Source organism: Oncorhynchus keta, chromosome 17, assembly GCF_023373465.1.
Source record: "Oncorhynchus keta strain PuntledgeMale-10-30-2019 chromosome 17, Oket_V2, whole genome shotgun sequence".
NCBI classification, from domain to species: Eukaryota; Metazoa; Chordata; class Actinopteri; order Salmoniformes; family Salmonidae; genus Oncorhynchus; species Oncorhynchus keta.
In genome coordinates this window covers 62,483,569-62,505,543 of record NC_068437.1, presented here as the reverse complement: position 1 = coordinate 62,505,543, position 21,975 = coordinate 62,483,569, and the positions used below count along the sequence as shown (strand labels likewise).

The following is a 21,975-nucleotide window of genomic DNA, read 5'->3' as shown; positions in this document are numbered from 1 at the left end:
CTCCTTCTCCTCTCACTCCTCTCTGTTTTTCCTTCTCCTTCTCTCCCTCCTTCTCCTTCTCTCTCTCCTTCTCCTTCTCTCCCTCCTTCTCCTTCTCTCCCTCCTTATCCTCTCTCTCTCCTCTCCTTATCATTCTCTCTCTCCTCTCTGTTTTTCCTTCTCCTTCTCTCTCTCCTTCTCCTTCTCACTCTCCTCTCTGTTTTTCATTCTCCTTCTCTCCCTCCTTCTCCTTCTCCTTCTCTCTCTCCTTCTCTCTCCTTCTCCTTCTCTCCCTCCTTCTCCTTCTCTCTCTCTCCTCTCCTTCTCCTTCTCTCTCTCCTCTCCTTCTCTCTCTCCTCTCTGTTTTTCCTTCTCCTTCTCTCTCTCCTCTCTGTTTTCCTTCTCCTTCTCTCTCTCCTTCTCCTTCTCTCCCCCCTTCTCCTTCTCTCTCTCCTTCTCCTTCTCTCCCTCCTTCTCCTTCTCTCTCTCCTTCTCCTTCTCTCTCTCCTCTCCTTCTCCTTCTCTCTCTCCTCTCTGTTTTTCCTTCTCCTTCTCTCCTCTCATTCTCCTTCTCTCTCTCCTCTCTGTTTTTCCTTCTCCTTCTCTCCTCTCATTCTCCTTCTCTCCTCTCCTTCTCCTTCTCACCCTCCTTCTCCTTCTCTCTCTCCTCTGTGTTTTTCCTTCTCCTTCTCTCTCTCCTTCTCCTTCTCTCTCTCCTTCTCCTTCTCTCCCTCCTTCTCCTCTCTCTCTCCTCTCTGTTTTTCCTTCTCCTTCTCTCCCTCCTTCTCCTTCTCTCTCTCCTTCTCCTTCTCTCTCATTCTCCTTCTCTCCCTCCTTCTCCTTCTCTCCCTCCTTCTCCTCTCACTCCTCTCTGTTTTTCCTTCTCCTTCTCTCCCTCCTTCTCCTTCTCTCCCTCCGTCTCTCTCTCCTCTCTGTTTTCCTTCTCCTTCTCTCTCTCCTTCTCCTTCTCTCTCTCCTTCTCTCCCTCCTTCTTCTTCTCTCTCTCCTCTCTGTTTTTCCTTCTCCTTCTCCCCCTCCTTCTCCTTCTCTCCCTCCTTCTCCTTCTCTCTCTCCTTCTCCTTCTCTCTCTCATTCTCCTTCTCTCCCTCCTTCTCCTTCTCTCTCTCCTTCTCCTTCTCTCCCTCCTTCTCCTTCTCTCTCTCCTCTCTGTTTTCCTTCTCCTTCTCTCCCTCCTTCTCCTTCTCTCCCTCCTTCTCCTTCTCTCTTCTTCTCCTTCTCTCTCGTTCTCCTTCTCTCCCTCCTTCTCCTTCTCCTTCTCTCCCTCCTTCTCCTTCTCTCTCTCCTTCTCCTTCTCTCTCTCATTCTCCTTCTCCTTCTCTCCCTCCTTCTCCTTCTCTCCCTCCTTCTCCTTCTCTCCCTCCTTCTCCTTCTTCTTCTCTCTCTCCTTCTCCAACTCTCCCTCCTTCTCCTCTCACTCCTCTCTGTTTTTCCTTCTCCTTCTCTCCCTCCTTCTCCTTCTCTCTCTCCTTCTCCTTCTCTCTCTCCTTCTCCTTCTCTCCCTCCTTATCCTCTCTCTCTCCTCTCCTTCTCATTCTCTCTCTCCTCTCTGTTTTTCCTTCTCCTTCTCTCTCTCCTTCTCCTTCTCTCTCTCCTTCTCTCTCGTTCTCCTTCTCTCCCTCCTTCTCCTTCTCTCTCTCTCCTCTCCTTCTCCTTCTCTCTCTCTCTCTCTCCTTCTCTCTCTCCTCTCAGTTTTCCTTCTCCTTCTCTCTCTCCTCTCTGTTTTCCTTCTCCTTCTCTCTCTCCTTCTCCTTCTCTCCCTCCTTCTCCTTCTCTCTCTCCTTCTCCTTCTCTCCCTCCTTCTCCTTCTCTCTCTCCTTCTCCTTCTCTCTCTCCTCTCCTTCTCCTTCTCTCTCTCCTCTCTGTTTTCCTTCTCCTTCTCTCCTCTCATTCTCCTTCTCTCCTCTCCTTCTCCTTCTCACCCTCCTTCTCCTTCTCTCTCTCCTCTGTGTTTTTCCTTCTCCTTCTCTCTCTCCTTCTCCTTCTCTCTCTCCTTCTCCTTCTCTCCCTCCTTCTCCTTCTCTCCCTCCTTCTCCTCTCTCTCTCCTCTCTGTTTTTCCTTCTCCTCCTCTCTCTCCTTCTCCTTCTCTCTCTCCTTCTCCTTCTCTCTGTCCTTCTCCTTCTCTCCCTCCTTCTCCTTCTCTCCCTCCTTCTCCTCTCTGATTTAGACCTGGGACACCAGGTGTTATTCCACTCTAATCAGGGACTGGTTTAGACCTGGGACACCAGGGGGTGATTCCCCTCTAATCAGGGACTGATTTAGACCAGGGACACCAGGGGGTGATTCCCCTCTAATCAGGGACTGATTTAGACCTGGGACACCAGGGGGTGATTCCCCTCTAATCAGGGACTGATTTAGACCAGGGACACCAGGTGGGTGATTCCCATCTAATCAGGGACTGATTTACACCTGGGACACCAGGTGGGTGATTCCCATCTAATCAGGGACTGATTTAGACTTGGGACACCGGGTGGGTGATTCCCCTCTAATCAGGGACTGATTTAGACCTGGGACACCAGGTGGGTGATTCCCCTCTAATCAGGGACTGATTTAGCCCTGGGACACCAGGTGGGTGATTCCCCTCTAATCAGGGACTGATTTAGACCTGGGACACCAGGTGGGTGATTCCCCTCTAATCAGGGACTGATTTAGCCCTGGGACACCAGGTGGGTGATTCCCCTCTAATCAGGGACTGATTTAGACCTGGGACACCAGGTGGGTGATTCCCCTCTAATCAGGGACTGATTTAGACCTGGGACACCAGGTGGGTGATTCCCTTCTAATCAGGGACTGATTTAGATTTAGACCTGGGACACCAGGTGGGGTATTCCCCTCTAATCAGGGACTGATTTAGACCTGGGACACCAGGTATGTGATACCCCTCTAATCAGGGACTGATTTAGACCTGGGACACCAGGTGTGTGATTCCCCTCTAATCAGGGACTGATTTAGACCTGGGACACCAGGTGGGTGATTCCCCTCTAATCAGGGACTGATTTAGACCTGGGACACCAGGTGGGTGATTCCCTTCTAATCAGGGACTGATTTAGATTTAGACCTGGGACACCAGGTGGGTGTAATTCATTATCAGGTAGAACAGAAAACCAGAGTTGATTGCCCCTTGCCCTATATAGTGTACTACATACACCCTTTGGGCTCTGGTCAAAAGTAGTGCACTATCAAGGGAATAGAGTGCCATTTGTGTCAGAAGAAACATGTCCGCGAATTGATGGTGACTCTTACAGTTTCCCACCCGAAACAGTTCCTGCCTATATTATGCCGCCATTTTGTGACATTTTTGTTCGTTTTGGTCTTCCGTTTTTTGGGGCTGTTTGTGCACAGCTGTCACCAAGGCAAAACGGGTGGCTACTTTCAAGAATCTAAAATCAAAAGTATATTTTGATTTGTTTAACCTTTTTTGGTTACTACATGATTCCATATCTGTTATTTCATAGTTTTAATGTCTTCACTATTATTCTATAATGTAGAAAATAGTAAAAATGAAGAAAAACCCTTGAATGAGTAGGTGTGTCTAAACTTTTGCCTGGTACTGTATATCAGGACATGAACTCTATATCAGGACATGAACTCTATATCTATACATGAACTATATATCAGGACATTAACTTTATATCAGGACATGATCTCTATATCAGGACATGAACTATATATCAGGACATTAACTTTATATCAGGACATGAACTCTATATCAGGACATGAACTATATATCAGGACATGAACTCTATATCAGGACATGAACTCTATATCAGGACATGAACTCTATATCAGGACATGAACTATATATCAGGACATTAACTATATATCAGGACATTAACTTTATATCAGGACATGAACTCTATATCAGGACATGAACTATATATCAGGACATGAACTCTATATCAGGACATGAACATCTATATCAAGACATGAACTATATATCAGGACATGAACTCTATATCAGGACATGAACTCTATATCAGGACATGAACTCTATATCAGGACATTAACTATATATCAGGACATGAACATCTATATCAGGACATGAACATCTATATCAGGACATGGACTCTGTATCAGGACATTAACTCTGTATCAGGACATGAACTCTATATCAGGACATGAACTCTATATCAGGACATGAACATCTATATCAGGACATGAACTATATATCAGGACATGAACTCTATATCAGGACATGATCTCTATATCAGGACATGATCTCTATATCAGGACATTAACTATATATCAGGACATTAACTTTATATCAGGACATGAACTCTATATCAGGACATGATCTCTATATCAGGACATGAACTCTATATCAGGACATGCACTCTATATCAGGACATGAACTCTATATCAGGACATTAACTTTATATCAGGACATGAACTCTATATCAGGACATGATCTCTATATCAGGACATGAACTCTATATCAGGACATGAACTATATATCAGGACATTAACTTTATATCAGGACATGAACTCTATATCAGGACATGATCTCTATATCAGGACATGAACTCTATATCAGGACATTAACTTTATATCAGGACATGAACTCTATATCAGGACATTAACTTTATATCAGGACATGAACTCTATATCAGGACATGAACTATATATCAGGACATTAACTTTATATCAGGACATGAACTCTATATCAGGACATGATCTCTATATCAGGACATGAACTCTATATCAGGACATTAACTTTATATCAGGACATGAACTCTATATCAGGACATGATCTCTATATCAGGACATGAACTCTATATCAGGACATGAACTATATATCAGGACATTAACTTTATATCAGGACATGAACTCTATATCAGGACATGAACTATATATCAGGACATGAACATCTACAGTAACAGTCAAAGGTTTGGACAGGACAGTAACATAACTTCATCTTAGATGGTGTTTCAGACTCTATACATATGTATACAACTGTCACATTGTACACACACACACACACACACACACACACACACACACACACACACACACACACACACACACACACACACACACACACACACACACACACACACACACACACACACACACACACACACACACACACACACACACACACACACACACACACACAGTCTCCTGTCATGATGTAATGTAACATCCTTCCCTGGGTGTCATCAGCTCCAGTCCAACACTATGTAGAGAAAACAAGACCGTGTAAACGTCTGAAACACTGTCAGTGCACATCACAGGCGAGAGGAAGTGACAACGGACAGTCAAAGATCACTACAAGGAAAGGAAAGGGAGAAGAAGAGCCGCACCATATCCAGAGAGGCAAGAAACAGCTACACACTGAGAAATGTGACAACCCAGACAAAGACGAATGGTGTGTGTCAGAGAGTGGTGTTAAAGAAGTGAGCTGAATAGAGGAGGATCACATCCCATAGAGACAGTGGAGGAATTGACAACAGCAGAGACAATATCTGCATCCTAAGCTGAACCCTATTCCTTATTTAGAGCCATAAGGCTCTGGTCAAAAGTAGTGCACTATATAGGGAATAGGGTTCTATCGGGCTCTGGTCTAAAGTAGTGCACTATATAGGGAATAGGGTTCTATAGGGCTCTGGTCTAAAGTAGTGCACTATATAGGGAATAGGGTTCTATAGGGCTCTGGTCTAAAGTAGTGCACTATATAGGGAATAGGGTTCTATCGGGCTCTGGTCTAAAGTAGTGCACTATATAGGGAATAGGGTTCTATAGGGCTCTGGTCTAAAGTAGTGAGTAGCTCTGGATAAGAGCGTCTGCTAAATGACTTAAATGTAATGTAAATGTAGTGCACTATATAGGGAATAGGGTTCCATTTGGGACACGGTACCAGGGTTACCAGTAAACAACCAACCCAGACAGAGACAGTCACCAACCCAGACAGAGACAGTTACCAACCCAGACAGAGACAGTTACCAACCCAGACAGAGATAGTTACCAACCCAGAGACAGTTACCAACCCAGACAGAGACCGTTACCAACCCAGACAGAGACAGTTACCAACCCAGACAGAGACAGTTACCAACCCAGACAGAGACGGTTACCAACCCAGACAGAGACGGTTACCAACCCAGACAGAGACGGTTACCAACCCAGACAGAGACCGTTACCAACCCAGACAGAGACCGTTACCAACCCAGACAGAGACAGTTACCAACCCAGACAGAGACGGTTACCAACCCAGACAGAGACGGTTACCAACCCAGACAGAGACAGTTACCAACCCAGACAGAGACAGTTACCAACCCAGACAGAGACCGTTACCAACCCAGTTACCAACCCAGACAGAGACGGTTACCAACCCAGACAGAGATAGTTACCAACCCAGACAGAGACAGTTACCAACCCAGACAGAGATCGTTACCAACCCAGACAGAGACAGTTACCAACCCAGACAGAGACAGTTACCAACCCAGACAGAGACCGTTACCAACCCAGACAGAGACAGTTACCAACCCAGACAGAGACCGTTACCAACCCAGTTACCAACCCAGACAGAGACAGTTACCAACCCAGACAGAGACAGTTACCAACCCAGACAGAGACCATTACCAACCCAGACAGAGACAGTTACCAACCCAGACAGAGACCGTTACCAACCCAGACAGAGACAGTTACCAACCCAGACAGAGACCGTTACCAACCCAGACAGAGACAGTTACCAACCCAGACAGAGACAGTTACCAACCCAGACAGAGACAGTTACCAACCCAGACAGAGACCGTTACCAACCCAGACAGAGACAGTTACCAACCCAGACAGAGACCGTTACCAACCCAGACAGAGACCGTTACCAACCCAGACAGAGACAGTTACCAACCCAGACAGAGACAGTTACCAACCCAGACAGAGATAGTTACCAACCCAGACAGAGACCGTTACCAACCCAGACAGAGACAGTTACCAACCCAGACAGAGGCCGTTACCAACCCAGAGACAGTTACCAACCCAGACAGAGACAGTTACCAACCCAGACAGAGACAGTTACCAACCCAGACAGAGACAGTTACCAACCCAGAGACAGTTACCAACCCAGACAGAGACCGTTACCAACCCAGAGACAGTTACCAACCCAGACAGAGACCGTTACCAACCCAGACAGAGACAGTTACCAACCCAGACAGAGACAGTTACCAACCCAGACAGAGACAGTTACCAACCCAGACAGAGACCGTTACCAACCCAGACAGAGACAGTTACCAACCCAGACAGAGACCGTTACCAACCCAGACAGAGACCGTTACCAACCCAGACAGAGACAGTTACCAACCCAGACAGAGACCGTTACCAACCCAGTTACCAACCCAGACAGAGACAGTTACCAACCCAGACAGAGACAGTTACCAACCCAGACAGAGACAGTTACCAACCCAGACAGAGACAGTTACCAACCCAGTTACCAACCCAGACAGAGACAGTTACCAACCCAGACAGAGACCGTTACCAACCCAGTTACCAACCCAGACAGAGACAGTTACCAACCCAGACAGAGACAGTTACCAACCCAGACAGAGACAGTTACCAACCCAGACAGAGACAGTTACCAACCCAGACAGAGGCCGTTACCAACCCAGACAGAGACCATTACCAACCCAGACAGAGACATTTACCAACCCAGAGACAATTACCAACCCAGAGATAGTTACCAACCCAGACAGAGACAGTTACCAACCCAGAGATAGTTACCAACCCAGACAGAGACAGTTACCAACCCAGAGACAATTACCAACCCAGACAGAGACATTTACCAACCCAGAGACAATTACCAACCCAGACAGAGACAGTTACCAACCCAGAGACAATTACCAACCCAGACAGAGACATTTACCAACCCAGAGACAGTTACCAACCTAGACAGAGACCGTTACCAACCCAGTTACCAACCCTGACAGAGATCATTACCAACCCAGACAGAGATAGTTACCAACCCAGACAGAGATAGTTACCAACCCAGACAGAGACAGTTACCAACCCAGACAGAGACAGTTACCAACCCAGACAGAGACAGTTACCAACCCAGACAGAGATAGTTACCAACCCAGACAGAGACAGTTACCAACCCAGACAGAGACAGTTACCAACCCAGACAGAGACAGTTACCAACCCAGACAGAGACAGTTACCAACCCAGACAGAGATAGTTACCAACCCAGACAGAGACAGTTACCAACCCAGACAGAGATCATTACCAACCCAGACAGAGATAGTTACCAACCCAGACAGAGACCGTTACCAACCCAGACAGAGACAGTTACCAACCCAGACAGAGACAGTTACCAACCCAGACAGAGACAGTTACCAACCCAGACAGAGACCGTTACTGACCCAGAGATAGTTACCAACCCAGACAGAGACCTCTACCAATCCAGCTACCAACCCAGACAGAGACAGTTACCAACCCAGACAGAGACAGTTACCAACCCAGAGACGGTTACCAACGCAGACAGAGACAGTTACCAACCCAGACAGAGACAGTTACCAACCCAGACAGAGACAGTTACCAACCCAGACAGAGACAGTTACCAACCCAGAGACAGTTACCAACCCAGAGACGGTTACCAACCCAGACAGAGACAGTTACCAACCCAGACAGAAAATGTTACCAACCCAGACAGAGACGGTTACCAACCCAGACAGAGGCCGTTACCAACCCAGACAGAGACAGTTACCAACCCAGACAGAGACCGTTACCAACCCAGACAGACATTGTTACCAACCCAGACACAGACAGTTACCAACCCAGAGACAATTACCAACCCAGACAGAGCCAGTTACCAACCCAGAGACAGTTACCAACCCAGACAGAGACCGTTACCAACCCAGAGATAGTTACCAACCCAGACAGAGACCGCTACCAACCCAGTTACCAACCCAGACAGAGACAGTTACCAACCCAGACAGAGACAGTTACCAACCCTGACAGAGATCATTACCAACCCAGACAGAGATCGTGACCAACCCAGACAGAGACAGTTACCAACCCAGACAGAGACAGTTACCAACCCAGACAGAGACAGTTACCAACCCAGACAGAGACCATTACCAACCCAGACAGAGGTCATTACCAACCCAGACAGACAACGTTACCAACCCAGACACAGACAGTTACCAACCCAGACAGAGACAGTTACCAACCCAGACAGAGACCGTTACCAACCCAGTTACCAACCCAGACAGAGACAGTTACCAACCCAGACAGAGACAGTTACCAACCCAGACAGAGACCATTACCAACCCAGACAGAGGTCATTACCAACCCAGACAGACATCGTTACCAACCCAGACAGAGACAGTTACCAATCCAGACAGAGACAGTTACCAACCCAGACAGAAGTCATTACCAACCCAGACAGACATCGTTTCCAACCCAGACACAGACAGTTACCAACCCAGACAGAGACAGTTATCAACCCAGACAGAGACGTATACCAACCCAGACAGAGACAGTTACCAATGCAGAGACAGTTAAAAACCCAGACAGAGACAGTTACCAACCCAGACAGAGACCGTTACCAACGCAGACAGAGACCATTACCAACCCAGACAGAGATAGCTACCAACCCAGACAGAGACAGTTACCAAACCAGAAAGAGACCGTTACCAACCCAGAGACAGTTACCAACCCAGACAGAGGCAGTTACCAACCCAGACAGAAAAGGTTACCAACCCAGACAGAGACGGTTACCAACCCAGACAGAGACCGTTACCAACCCAGACAGAGACAGTTACCAACCCAGAGACAATTACCAACCCAGACAGAGACAGTTACCAACCCAGAGACAGTTACCAACCCAGACAGAGACAGTTACCAACCCAGACAGAGATCATTAACAACCCAGACAGAGACAGTTACCAACCCAGACAGACCGTTACCAACCCAGACAGCGACAGTTACCAACCCAGACAGAGACCGATACCAACACAGTTACCAACCCAGACAGAGATAGTTACCAACCCAGACAGAGACAGTTACCAACCCTGACAGAGATCATTACCAACCCAGACAGAGATCGTGACCAACCCAGACAGAGACAGTTACCAACCCAGACAGAGACAGTTACCAACCCAGACAGAGATCATTACCAACCCAGACAGAGACCATTACCAACCCAGACAGAGGTCATTACCAACCCAGACAGACAACGTTACCAACCCAGACACAGACAGTTACCAACCCAGACAGAGACAATTACCAACCCAGACAGAGACGTTACCAACCCAGTTACCAACCCAGACAGAGACAGTTACCAACCCAGACAGAGACATTTACCAACCCAGACAGAGACAGTTACCAACCCAGACAGAGACAGTTACCAACCCAGACAGAGACCATTACCAACCCAGACAGAGGTCATTACCAACCCAGACAGACATCGTTTCCAACCCAGACACAGACAGTTACCAACCCAGACAGAGACAGTTATCAACCCAGACAGAGACGTATACCAACCCAGACAGAGACAGTTACCAATGCAGAGACAGTTAAAAACCCAGACAGAGACAGTTACCAACCCAGACAGAGACCGTTACCAACGCAGACAGAGACCATTACCAACCCAGACAGAGATAGCTACCAACCCAGACAGAGACAGTTACCAAACCAGAAAGAGACCGTTACCAACCCAGAGACAGTTACCAACCCAGACAGAAAAGGTTACCAACCCAGACAGAGACGGTTACCAACCCAGACAGAGACCGTTACCAACCCAGACAGAGACAGTTACCAACCCAGAGACAATTACCAACCCAGACAGAGACAGTTACCAACCCAGAGACAGTTACCAACCCAGACAGAGACAGTTACCAACCCAGACAGAGATCATTAACAACCCAGACAGAGACAGTTACCAACCCAGACAGACCGTTACCAACCCAGAGATAGTTACCAACCCAAACAGAGACCGCTACCAACCCAGTTACCAACCCAGACAGAGACAGTTACCAACCCAGACAGAGACATTTACCAACCCTGACAGAGATCATTACCAACCCAGACAGAGACAGTTACCAACCCAGACAGAGACAGTTACCAACCCAGACAGAGACAGTTACCAACCCAGACAGAGACAGTTACCAACCCAGACAGAGACAGTTACCAACCCAGACAGAGATCATTACCAACCCAGACAGAGACAGTTACAACCCAGACAGAGATCATTACCAACCCAGACAGAGATTGTTACCAACCCAGACAGAGACCGTTACCAACCCAGTTACCAACCCAGACAGAGACAGTTACCAACCCAGACAGAAAGAGTTACCAACCCAGACAGAGACAGTTACCAACCCAGACAAAGACAATTACCAACCCAGACAGAGGTCATTACCAACCCAGACAGACATCGTTACCAACCCAGACACAGACAGTTACCAACCCAGACAGAGACAGTTACCAACCCAGACAGAGACAGTTACCAACGCAGAGACAGTTACAAACCCAGACAGAGACAGTTACCAACCCAGACAGAGACAGTTACCAACCCAGAGACGGTTAGCAACCCAGACAGAGACCGTTACCAACCCAGACAGAGACAGTTACCAACCCAGACAGAGACAGTTACCAACCCAGACAGAGACAGTTACCAACCCAGACAGAGACAGTTACCAACCCAGACAGAGACAGTTACCAACCCAGACAGAGACCGTTACCAACCCAGACAGAGACAGTTACCAACCCAGACAGAGACAGTTACCAACCCAGACAGAGACCGTTACCAACCCAGACAGAGACAGTTACCAACCCAGACAGAGACAGTTACCAACCCAGAGACAGTTACCAACCCAGACAGAGACGGTTACCAACCCAGACAGAGACAGTTACCAACCCAGACAGAGACAGTTACCAACCCAGACAGAGACAGTTACCAACCCAGACAGAGACAGTTACCAACGCAGACAGAGACCGTTACCAACCCAGAGACAGTTACCAACCCAGACAGAGACCGTTACCAACCCAGACAGAGACAGTTACCAACCCAGACAGAGACAGTTACCAACCCAGACAGAGACCGTTACCAACCCAGACAGAGACCATTACCAACCCAGACAGAGACCGTTACCAACCCAGACAGAGACAGTTACCAACCCAGACAGAGACCGTTACCAACCCAGACAGAGACAGTTACCAACCCAGACAGAGACAGTTACCAACCCAGACAGAGACAGTTACCAACCCAGACAGAGACAGTTACCAACGCAGACAGAGACAGTTACCAACCCAGAGACAGTTACCAACCCAGACAGAGACAGTTACCAACGCAGACAGAGACAGTTACCAACGCAGACAGAGACAGTTACCAACCCAGACAGAGACAGTTACCAACGCAGACAGAGACCGTTACCAACGCAGACAGAGACCGTTACCAACGCAGACAGAGACATTTACCAACCCAGACATAGACATTTACCAACCCAGACAGAGGTCATTACCAACCCAGACAGAGATCGTTACCAACCCAGACAGAGACTGTTACCAACCCAGTTACCAACCCAGACAGAGACAGTTACCAACCCAGAGACAGTTACCAACCCAGACAGAAACGAGTTACCAACCCAGACAGAGACAGTTACCAACCCAGAGACAGTTACCAACCCAGACAGAGACAGTTACCAACCCAGACAGAGACAGTTACCAACCCAGACAGAGACAGTTACCAACCCAGACAGAGGTCATTACCAACCCAGACAGACATCGTTACCAACCCAGACAGAGACAGTTACCAACCCAGACAGAGACAGTTACCAACCCAGAGACAGTTACCAACCCAGACAGAGGAAAATAAGAAACTCACAGGAAGGACTTGGCATCCAGGCCTCTGTTTTTCAACTGGCCCATCATGTGATCCCAGGACCCAGGGTTACCTCTTCCTCCTCCTCCCCTGTACCGTGAGGCGCCTGCCCCCGCCGGGCTCCCTCGCACCCCCCTGGGGCCTCGTTGCGTTCCTCCACATCCTCCCCCACTGCCCACGCCTCCCCCTGGCTGACTGGGCCCTAGTGGGGGAACCTGGTGTATCTGACCCAGGCTCTGGGAGGAGGTGGGTGGGAGGTGGGTGAGGAGGCTTGGGACGGGTGGGTGGATGAGAGGCTGCTGGAGACTCTGCTGGCGTAGCAGGGTGCGTGGCCGGGCCAGCGGCCCAGCAGAGGGGATGGGATCCAGGGTGGAAGCAGAGGACAGAGCCCCTACTGAATCCCCAAAGCTGTGAGGACAGAGCAGCAGAGAGGGGAGAGAGCGATGGGAGGACGAGGGCCGGGGGTGGCAGAGGTTAGGGTGGTGGAGGAGAAGGGAGGAGAGAGGAGAAGGAGGAGTGGAAGGGGTAGCAGGATAGGAGGGAGGGGTGAGGCGGTGGGAAGAGGTGGATGGGAATACAGGAGAGTTTGGAGAGAGAGGACATGATAGGTTGAGGGGACAGGGAGGTGGGCAAGAGTGGAGGATAGTGAAGGAATCATGAGCGGGGAGGATACAAGGAGGTACAGGACAGAAGGGAGAAACCGGTGGTGATGGAGGAGGGTAGGATGGGGAGGAAGGGAGGGAGGGAGGTGGAGTTCGAGAAACAGGTAGAGAGGAGGAGGAGGAGGAGGAGGAGGAGGAGGAGGAGGAGGAGGAGGAGGAGGAGGAGGAGGAGGAGTGAGAGGCAGTGGGAGTGATGGTGCGGGGAGGAGGGGAGAGGAGGAGGAGGAGAGAGAAAGAGAGCAGGGTGAGGCAGCAGCAGTAACAGCTGTAGCAGAGATAGCAGTAGAAGGAGCAGCCAGTGTGATGGTCAGTGGCGAGAGCCTGCAAACTCGGTCTCCTGTCTTCCCGTGAAAACCTGCGCCCCGCGATGTGTGGCGGCATCAGGTGTGTGTGCGCTGCGAACGTCTGGGCGCCGTGGGTTTGGGGCCTGCGTGTGAGTGTGGGCGTGGTCCGCGTCGGCATTGGTCGGATCTGAACGGTCCGTATGGGCGTGGTGATGCGCGTCTGTCCGGCATTGAGGCGGGTGTGTCGGGGTGTTTGTGGCGTCCCGGCGCGGCTGAGGCTATTGGCTCTTCGAGGCGAAGGCTTTATGGTTTGACGAGAGATACCCATGCTCCTCTCTCTCCTCTCTGCTCCCAACTTTTACAGACTCTCTTCCTCTTCCTTTCTCTGTCTAAATCTATTTCCTCGTTTAAATACGTGCTCCGCCCCTAGAGACTTCCTCACAGCCAACCAAGTCTACAGCCTCCCTCCCTCTCTTCTCTTCTCTCCACTCCTCCCCTCCTCCACTCCTACTACTAATGTTCTCTATCTCTTTTCTTCTTTCTTTAAGTCTTTCCCTAGCAGTACCTCTCTATCAGAACAAGATCCTCTACTGCTAAGTTACAGGTATGTCCTACAATATCTATTACTATGCCCCCATAAAGAAAATGAGCCCCTGGTTTGACCGTGATCTTGCAGAGTTACTCCTCCTCAATAATTGCATTTGGCGAACGGCTCGGCACACGCATACTCAGGCTGACAGGCTCTCGTTAAGGCAAATTAGAAATAAGTGCACTCAGGCTACCCCGAAGACCAAAGGTAGTTTCTTTCAGGAGCAGTTCTCTCTCTTTGGGTCTAACCCCAAGAAGTTCTGGAAAAAGACCTGGAGAATAAACCCTCCTCCTCACAGCTGCCCATGTCCCTTAATGTTGATGATGTGGTTGTTACTGACAAGAAGCAACTGGCTGAGCTCTTTAATCACCACTTCATTAGGTCAGGATTCCTATTTGACTCGGCCACGCCTCCTTGCCCGTCATTTCCTCATCTCCCACCACTTCTAATGCGACTATCCCCGATGCTCCTCCCTCTTTTTCTCCTGCCCTGCAACAATGGTCCTTCTGTGCAACAATGGTCCTTCTGTGCAACAATGGTCCTTCTGTAGCTCAGTTGGTAGAGCATGGCGCTTGTAACGCCAGGGTAGTGGGTTCGATCCCCGGGACCACCCATACGTAGAATGTATGCACACATGACTGTAAGTCGCTTTGGATAAAAGCGTCTGCTAAATGGCATATATTATTATATTAACAAAGTTTCTCCCTGCAGGATGTCACTGAGTCCGAGGTGCTAAAGGAGCTCCTTAAACTTGACCCCAAAAAAACAATCTGGGTCAGATGGTTTAGACCCTTTCTTCTTTAAAGGTTGCTGCCCCTATCATCACCAAGCCTATCTCCAACCTGTTTAACCTCTCTCCTTTCTGGGGAGGTTCCCATTGCTTGGAAGGCAGCCACAGTTCATCCTTTATTTAAAGGGGGAGATCAAGCTGATCCTAACTGTTATAGGCCTATTTCTATTTTGCCCTGTTTATCAAAAGTTTATCACAACTTTTATCGCAATAATCAATTGACTGTCTTTCTTGATGTCTATAGTATTCTCTCTGGTCTGCAATCTGGTTTCCGCTCAGGTTATGGATGTGCAACCTTAAAGGTCCTCAGTGATGTCACCATTGCCCTTGATTCTAAGCAATGTTATGCTGCTATTTCTATTGACTTGGCCAAAGCTTTTGATACGGTAGACCATTCCATTCTTGTGGGCCGGCTAAGGAGTATTGGTGTCTCTGAGGGCTCTTTGGCCTGGTTTGCTAACTACCTCTCTCAAACAGTGCAGTGTATAATGTAAGAAAATCTGCTGTCTCAGCCACTGTCTGTCACCAAGGGAACAAGGCTCAATTCTAGGCCCCACGCTCTTCTCAATTTACATCAACAACATAGCTCAGGTAGTAGGAAGCTCTCTCATCCATTTATATGCAGATGATACAGTCTTATACTCAACTGGCCCCTCCACGGATTTTGTGTTAAATGCTCTCCAACAAGCTTTCTCTGCCCTTAACCTTGTTCTGAACACCTCCAAAACAAAGGTTGTGTGGTTCGGTAAGAAGAATGCCCCCCACTGTGTGATTACTACCTCTGAGGGTTTAGAGCCTCATACCAGTACTTGGGAGTATGGCTAGATAGTACACTGTCCTTCTCTCAGCACATATCAAAGCTGCAGGCTAAGGTTAAATCTAGACTTGGTTTCCTCTATCGTAATCACTCCTCTTTCACCTCAGCTGTCAAACTAACCCTGAATCAGATGACCATCCTATCCATGATAGATTACGGAGACATAATTTATAGATCGGCAGGTAAGGGTGCTCTCGAGCGGCTTGATGTTCTTTACCATTTGGCCATCAGATTTGCCACCAATGCTCCTTATAGGACACATCACTGCACTCTATACTCCTCTGTAAACTGGTCATCTCTGTATACCCGTCGCAAGACCCACTGGTTGATGCTTATTTATAAAACCCTCTTAGGCCTCACTCCCCTCTATCTGAGATATCTACTGCAGCCTTCATCCTCCACATACAACACCCGTTCATACAACATACATTCTGTTAAAGGTCCACAAAGCACACACATCCCTGGGTCCCTCTTTTCAGTTAACTGCAGCTAGCGACTGGAACGAGCTGCAACAAACACTCAAACTGGACAGTTTTATCTCAATCTCTTCATTCAAAGACTCAATCATGGACACTCTTGCTGACAGTTGTGGCTGCTTTGCGTGATGTATTGTTGTCTCTACCTTCTTGCCCTTTGTGCTGTTGTCTGTGTCCAATAATGTTTCTAACACGCTGCTACTATGTTGTGTTGCTACCATGTTGTTGTCATGTTGTGTTGCTGCCATGGTGTTGTCATGTTGTGTTGCTACCATGTTGTTGTCATGTTGTGTTGCTACCATGTTGTGTTGCTACCATGTTGTGTTGCTACCATGTTGTGTTACTACCATGTTGTGTTGCTACCATGTTGTTGTCATGTTGTGTTGTTGTCATGTTGTGTTGCTACCATGTTGTTGTTATGTTGTGTTGCTACCATGTTGTTGTCATGTTGTGTTGCTACCATGTTGTGTTGCTACCATGTTGTTGTCATGTTGTGTTGCTACCATGTTGTTGTTATGTTGTGTTGCTACCATGTTGTTGTCATGTTGTGTTGCTACCATGTTGTGTTACTACCATGTTGTGTTGCTACCATGTTGTTGTCATGTTGTGTTGCTACCATGTTGTGTTGGTACCATGTTGTTGTCATATTGTGTTGCTACCATGTTGTTGTCATGTCGTGTTGCTACCATGTTGTGTTGCTACCATGTTGTGTTACTACCATGTTGTGTTGCTACCATGTTGTTGTCATGTTGTGTTGCTACCATGTTGTTGTCATGTTGTGTTGCTACCATGTTGTTGTCATGTTGTGTTGCTACCATGTTGTGTTACTACCATGTTGTGTTGCTACCATGTTGTGTTGCTACCAATTTGTGTTGCTACCAATTTGTGCTGCTACCATGTTGTGTTGCTACCATGTTGTGTTGCTACCATGTTGTTGTCATGTTGTGTTCCTACCATGCTGCTACCATGTTGTGATGCTACCATGTTGTGATGCTACCATGTTGTGTTGCTACCATGTTGTGTTGTCATGTGTTGCTGCCTTGCTATGTCATCGTCTTAGGTCTCTCTTTATGTAGTGTCTCTCTTGTGTGTTTTGTCCTATATTTATATAGTATTTATTTGTTTAAATCGCAGGCCCCCCGTCTCCACAGGAGGCCTTTTGGTAGGCCTTTTGGTAGGCCTTTTGGTAGGCCTTTTGGTAGGTCTTTTGGTAGGCCTTTTGGTAGGCCTTTTGGTAGGCCTTTTGGTAGGTCTTTTGGTAGGCCTATTGGTAGGTCTTTTGGTAGGCCTTTTGGTAGGTCTTTTGGTAGGTCTTTTGGTAGGCCTTTTGGTAGGCCTTTTGGTAGGTCTTTTGGTAGGCCTTTTGGTAGGTCTTTTGGTAGGCCTTTTGGTAGGTCTTTTGGTAGGCCTTTTGGTAGGTCTTTTGGTAGGCCTTTTGGTAGGCCTTTTGGTAGGCCTTTTGGTAGGTCTTTTGGTAGGTCTTTTGGTAGGTCGTCATTGTAAATATGGATTCGTTCTTAACGGACTTGCCTAGTTAAACAAAAAGGTTAAAGGTTAAATAAATTAAATAAATCAAAGTTACAGTTAGGTCCTACATTATCTAGTCATTTAGTAAACAGCATATTACTAGGATATTTTTGGATGTATTTTTCGAGCTAAGATTCACTAAATGCCCCTTTAAAGCAGCTCTCTAAATATATCTTCCCTCTCCCTTCCCTGACAGAGTGTAATCCAGGCTATCTGAACTGGGTCAACATTGTGCTATTCACATTACTGTGCACTATATATTACTTTATACCAGGGGTGCAAAGTACTTAAGTCAAAATACGTTAAAGTACTACTTAAGTCGTTTTTGGGGGGTATCTGCACGTTAGTATTTATATTTTACCTCACTACATTCTTAAAGAATATAATTAACTTTTTAATCCATACATTTTCCCTGACATCCAAAAGTACTTGTTACATTTTTTGGCCAGCAGGACAGGAAAATGGTCCAATTCACAAACTTATCAACGGTACATCCCTGGTCGTCCCTACTGCCTTTGATCTGGAGGACTCACTAAACAGAGAATATCCCTGGTCATCCCTACTGCCTCTGATCTGGAGGACTCACTAAACAGAGAACATCCCTGGTCATCTACTGCCTCTGATCTGGTGGACTCACTAAACAGAGAACATCCCTGGTCATCCCTACTGCCTCTGATCTGGAGGACTCACTAAACAGAGAACATCCCTGGTCATCTACTGCCTCTGATCTGGTGGACTCACTAAACAGAGAACATCCCTGGTCATCCCTACTGCCTCTGATCTGGAGGACTCACTAAAAAGAGAACATCCCTGGTCGTCCCTACTGTCTCTGATCTGGAGGACTCACTAAACAGAGAACATCCCTGGTCATCCCTACTGCCTCTGATCTGGAGGACTCACTAAACAGAGAACATCCCTGGTCGTCCCTACTGCCTCTGATCTGGGGGACTCACTAAACAGAGAACATCCCTGGTCATCCCTACCGCCTCTGATCTGGAGGACTCACTAAACAGAGAACATCCCTGGTCATCCCTACTGCCTCTGATCTGGCGGACTCATTAAACAGAGAACATCCCTGGTCATCCCTACTGCCTCTGATCTGGAGGACTCACTAAACAGAGAACATCCCTGGTCATCCCTACTGCCTCTGATCTGGAGGACTCACTAAACAGAGAACATCCCTGGTCATCCCTACTGCCTCTGATCTGGCGGACTCATTAAACAGACAACATCCCTGGTCGTCCCTACTGCCTCTGATCTGGAGGCCTCACTAAACAGAGAACATCCCTGGTCATCCCTACTGCCTCTGATCTGGAGGACTCACTAAACAGAGAACATCCCTGGTCATCCCTACTGCCTCTGATCTGGAGGACTCACTAAACAGAGAACATCCCTGGTCGTCCCTACTGCCTCTGATCTGGGGGACTCACTAAACAGAGAACATCCCTGGTCATCCCTACCGCCTCTGATCTGGAGGACTCACTAAACAGAGAACATCCCTGGTCATCCCTACTGCCTCTGATCTGGCGGACTCATTAAACAGAGAACATCCCTGGTCGTCCCTACTGTCTCTGATCTGGGGGACTCACTAAACAGAGAACATCCCTGGTCATCCCTACAGCCTCTGAACTGGAGGACTCACTAAACAGAGAACATCCCTGGTCATCCCTACCGCCTCTGATCTGGAGGACTCACTAAACAGAGAACATCCCTGGTCACCCCTACTGCCTCTGATCTGGCGGACTCATTAAACAGAGAACATCCCTGGTCGTCCCTACTGCCTCTGATCTGGAGGACTCACTAAACAGAGAACATCCCTGGTCATCCCTACTGCCTCTGATCTGGGGGACTCACTAAACAGAGAACATCCCTGGTCATCCCTACTGCCTCTGATCTGGCGGACTCATTAAACAGAGAACATCCCTGGTCGTCCCTACTGCCTCTGATCTGGAGGACTCACTAAACAGAGAACATCCCTGGTCATCCCTCCTGCCTCTGATCTGGGGGACTCACTAAACAGAGAACATCCCTGGTCATCCCTACTGCCTCTGATCTGGAGGACTCACTAAACAGAGAACATCCCTGGTCATCCCTACTGTCTCTGATCTGGAGGACTCACTAAACAGAGAACATCCCTGGTCATCCCTACTGCCTCTGATCTGGTGGACTCACTGAACAGAGAACATCCCTGGTCATCCCTACTGCCTCTGATCTGGAGGACTCACTAAACAGAGAACATCCCTGGTCATCCCTACTGCCTCTGATCTGGAGGACTCACTAAACAGAGAACATCCCTAGTCATCCCTAGTGCCTCTGATCTGGAGGACTCACTCAACAGAACATCCCTGGTCATCCCTACTGTCTCTGATCTGGAGGACTCACTAAACAGAACATTCCTGGTCATCCCTACTGCCTCTGATCTGAGGGACTCACTAAACAGAGAACATCCCTGGTCGTCCCTATTGTCTCTGATCTGGGGGACTCACTAAACAGAGAACATCCCTGGTCATCCCTACTGCCTCTGATCTGGTGGACTCACTAAACAGAGAACATCCCTGGTCATCCCTGCTGCCTCTGATCTGGAGGACTCACTAAACAGAGAACATCCCTGGTCATCCCTACTGCCTCTGATCTGGTGGACTCACTAAACAGAGAACATCCCTGGTCATCCCTGCTGCCTCTGATCTGGTGGACTCACTAAACAGAGAACATCCCTGGTCATCCCTACTGCCTCTGATCTGGTGGACTCACTAAACAGAGAACATCCCTGGTCATCCCTACTGTCTCTGATCTGGAGGACTCACTAAACAGAGAACATCCCTGGTCATCCCTACTGCCTCTGATCTGGAGGACTCACTAAACAGAGAACATCCCTGGTCATCCCTACTGCCTCTGATCTGGAGGACTCACTAAACAGAGAACATCCCTGGTCATCCCTACTGCCTCTGATCTGGAGGACTCACTAAACAGAGAACATCCCTGGTCGTCCCTACTGCCTCTGATCTGGGGGACTCACTAAACAGAGAACATCCCTGGTCATCCCTACCGCCTCTGATCTGGCGGACTCATTAAACAGAGAACATCCCTGGTCATCCCTACCGCCTCTGATCTGGAGGACTCACTAAACAGAGAACATCCCTGGTCATCCCTACTGCCTCTGATCTGGCGGACTCATTAAACAGAGAACATCCCTGGTCGTCCCTACTGCCTCTGATCTGGAGGACTCACTAAACAGAGAACATCCCTGGTCGTCCCTACTGCCTCTGATCTGGGGGACTCACTAAACAGAGAACATCCCTGGTCATCCCTACCGCCTCTGATCTGGAGGACTCACTAAACAGAGAACATCCCTGGTCATCCCTACTGCCTCTGATCTGGTGGACTCACTGAACAGAGAACATCCCTGGTCATCCCTACTGCCTCTGATCTGGCGGACTCACTGAACAGAGAACATCCCTGGTCATCCCTACTGCCTCTGATCTGGTGGACTCACTGAACAGAGAACATCCCTGGTCATCCCTACTGCCTCTGATCTGGTGGACTCACTGAACAGAGAACATCCCCCGGTCATCCCTACTGCCTCTAATCTGGTGGACTCACTAAACAGAGAACATCCCTGGTCATCCCTACTGCCTCTGATCTGGTGGACTCACTGAACAGAGAACATCCCTGGTCATCCCTACTGCCTCTGATCTGGTGGACTCACTGAACAGAGAACATCCCTGGTCATCCCTACTGCATCTGATCTGGAGGACTCACTAAACAGAGAACATCCCTGGTCATCCCTACTGCCTCTGATCTGGAGGACTCACTAAACAGAGAACATCCCTGCTCGTCCCTAATGCCTCTGATCTGGCGGACTCACTAAACAGAGAACATCCCTGGTCATCCCTACTGCCTCTGATCTGGTGGACTCACTAAACAGAGAACATCCCTGGTCATCCCTACTGTCTCTGATCTGGAGGACTCACTAAACAGAGAACATCCCTGGTCATCCCTACTGCCTCTGATCTGGAGG

The 21,975-nt window shown here is 48.3% G+C and overlaps 1 protein-coding gene across 4 annotated transcripts in view; it reads right to left on the bottom strand.

Moving 5' to 3' along the window:
* LOC118379727 (synaptotagmin-7-like) overlaps positions 1 to 21,975 on the bottom strand; it is a 167,739-nt gene that overhangs the window by 125,355 nt on the left and 20,409 nt on the right. For 2 of the 4 annotated variants that reach the window (XM_052466993.1, XM_052466994.1), the window contains exon 1: positions 12,816 to 14,124. The exons of 1 other annotated variant lie outside the window; for it this stretch is intronic. In XM_052466993.1, the coding sequence (XP_052322953.1) occupies positions 12,816 to 14,086 (1,271 nt within the window). In that variant the 5' untranslated portion in view covers positions 14,087 to 14,124. Of the gene's footprint in view, positions 1 to 12,815; positions 14,125 to 21,975 lie in introns of those variants that run through there. One more of the 4 variants, XM_052466995.1, reaches the window with a different exon arrangement.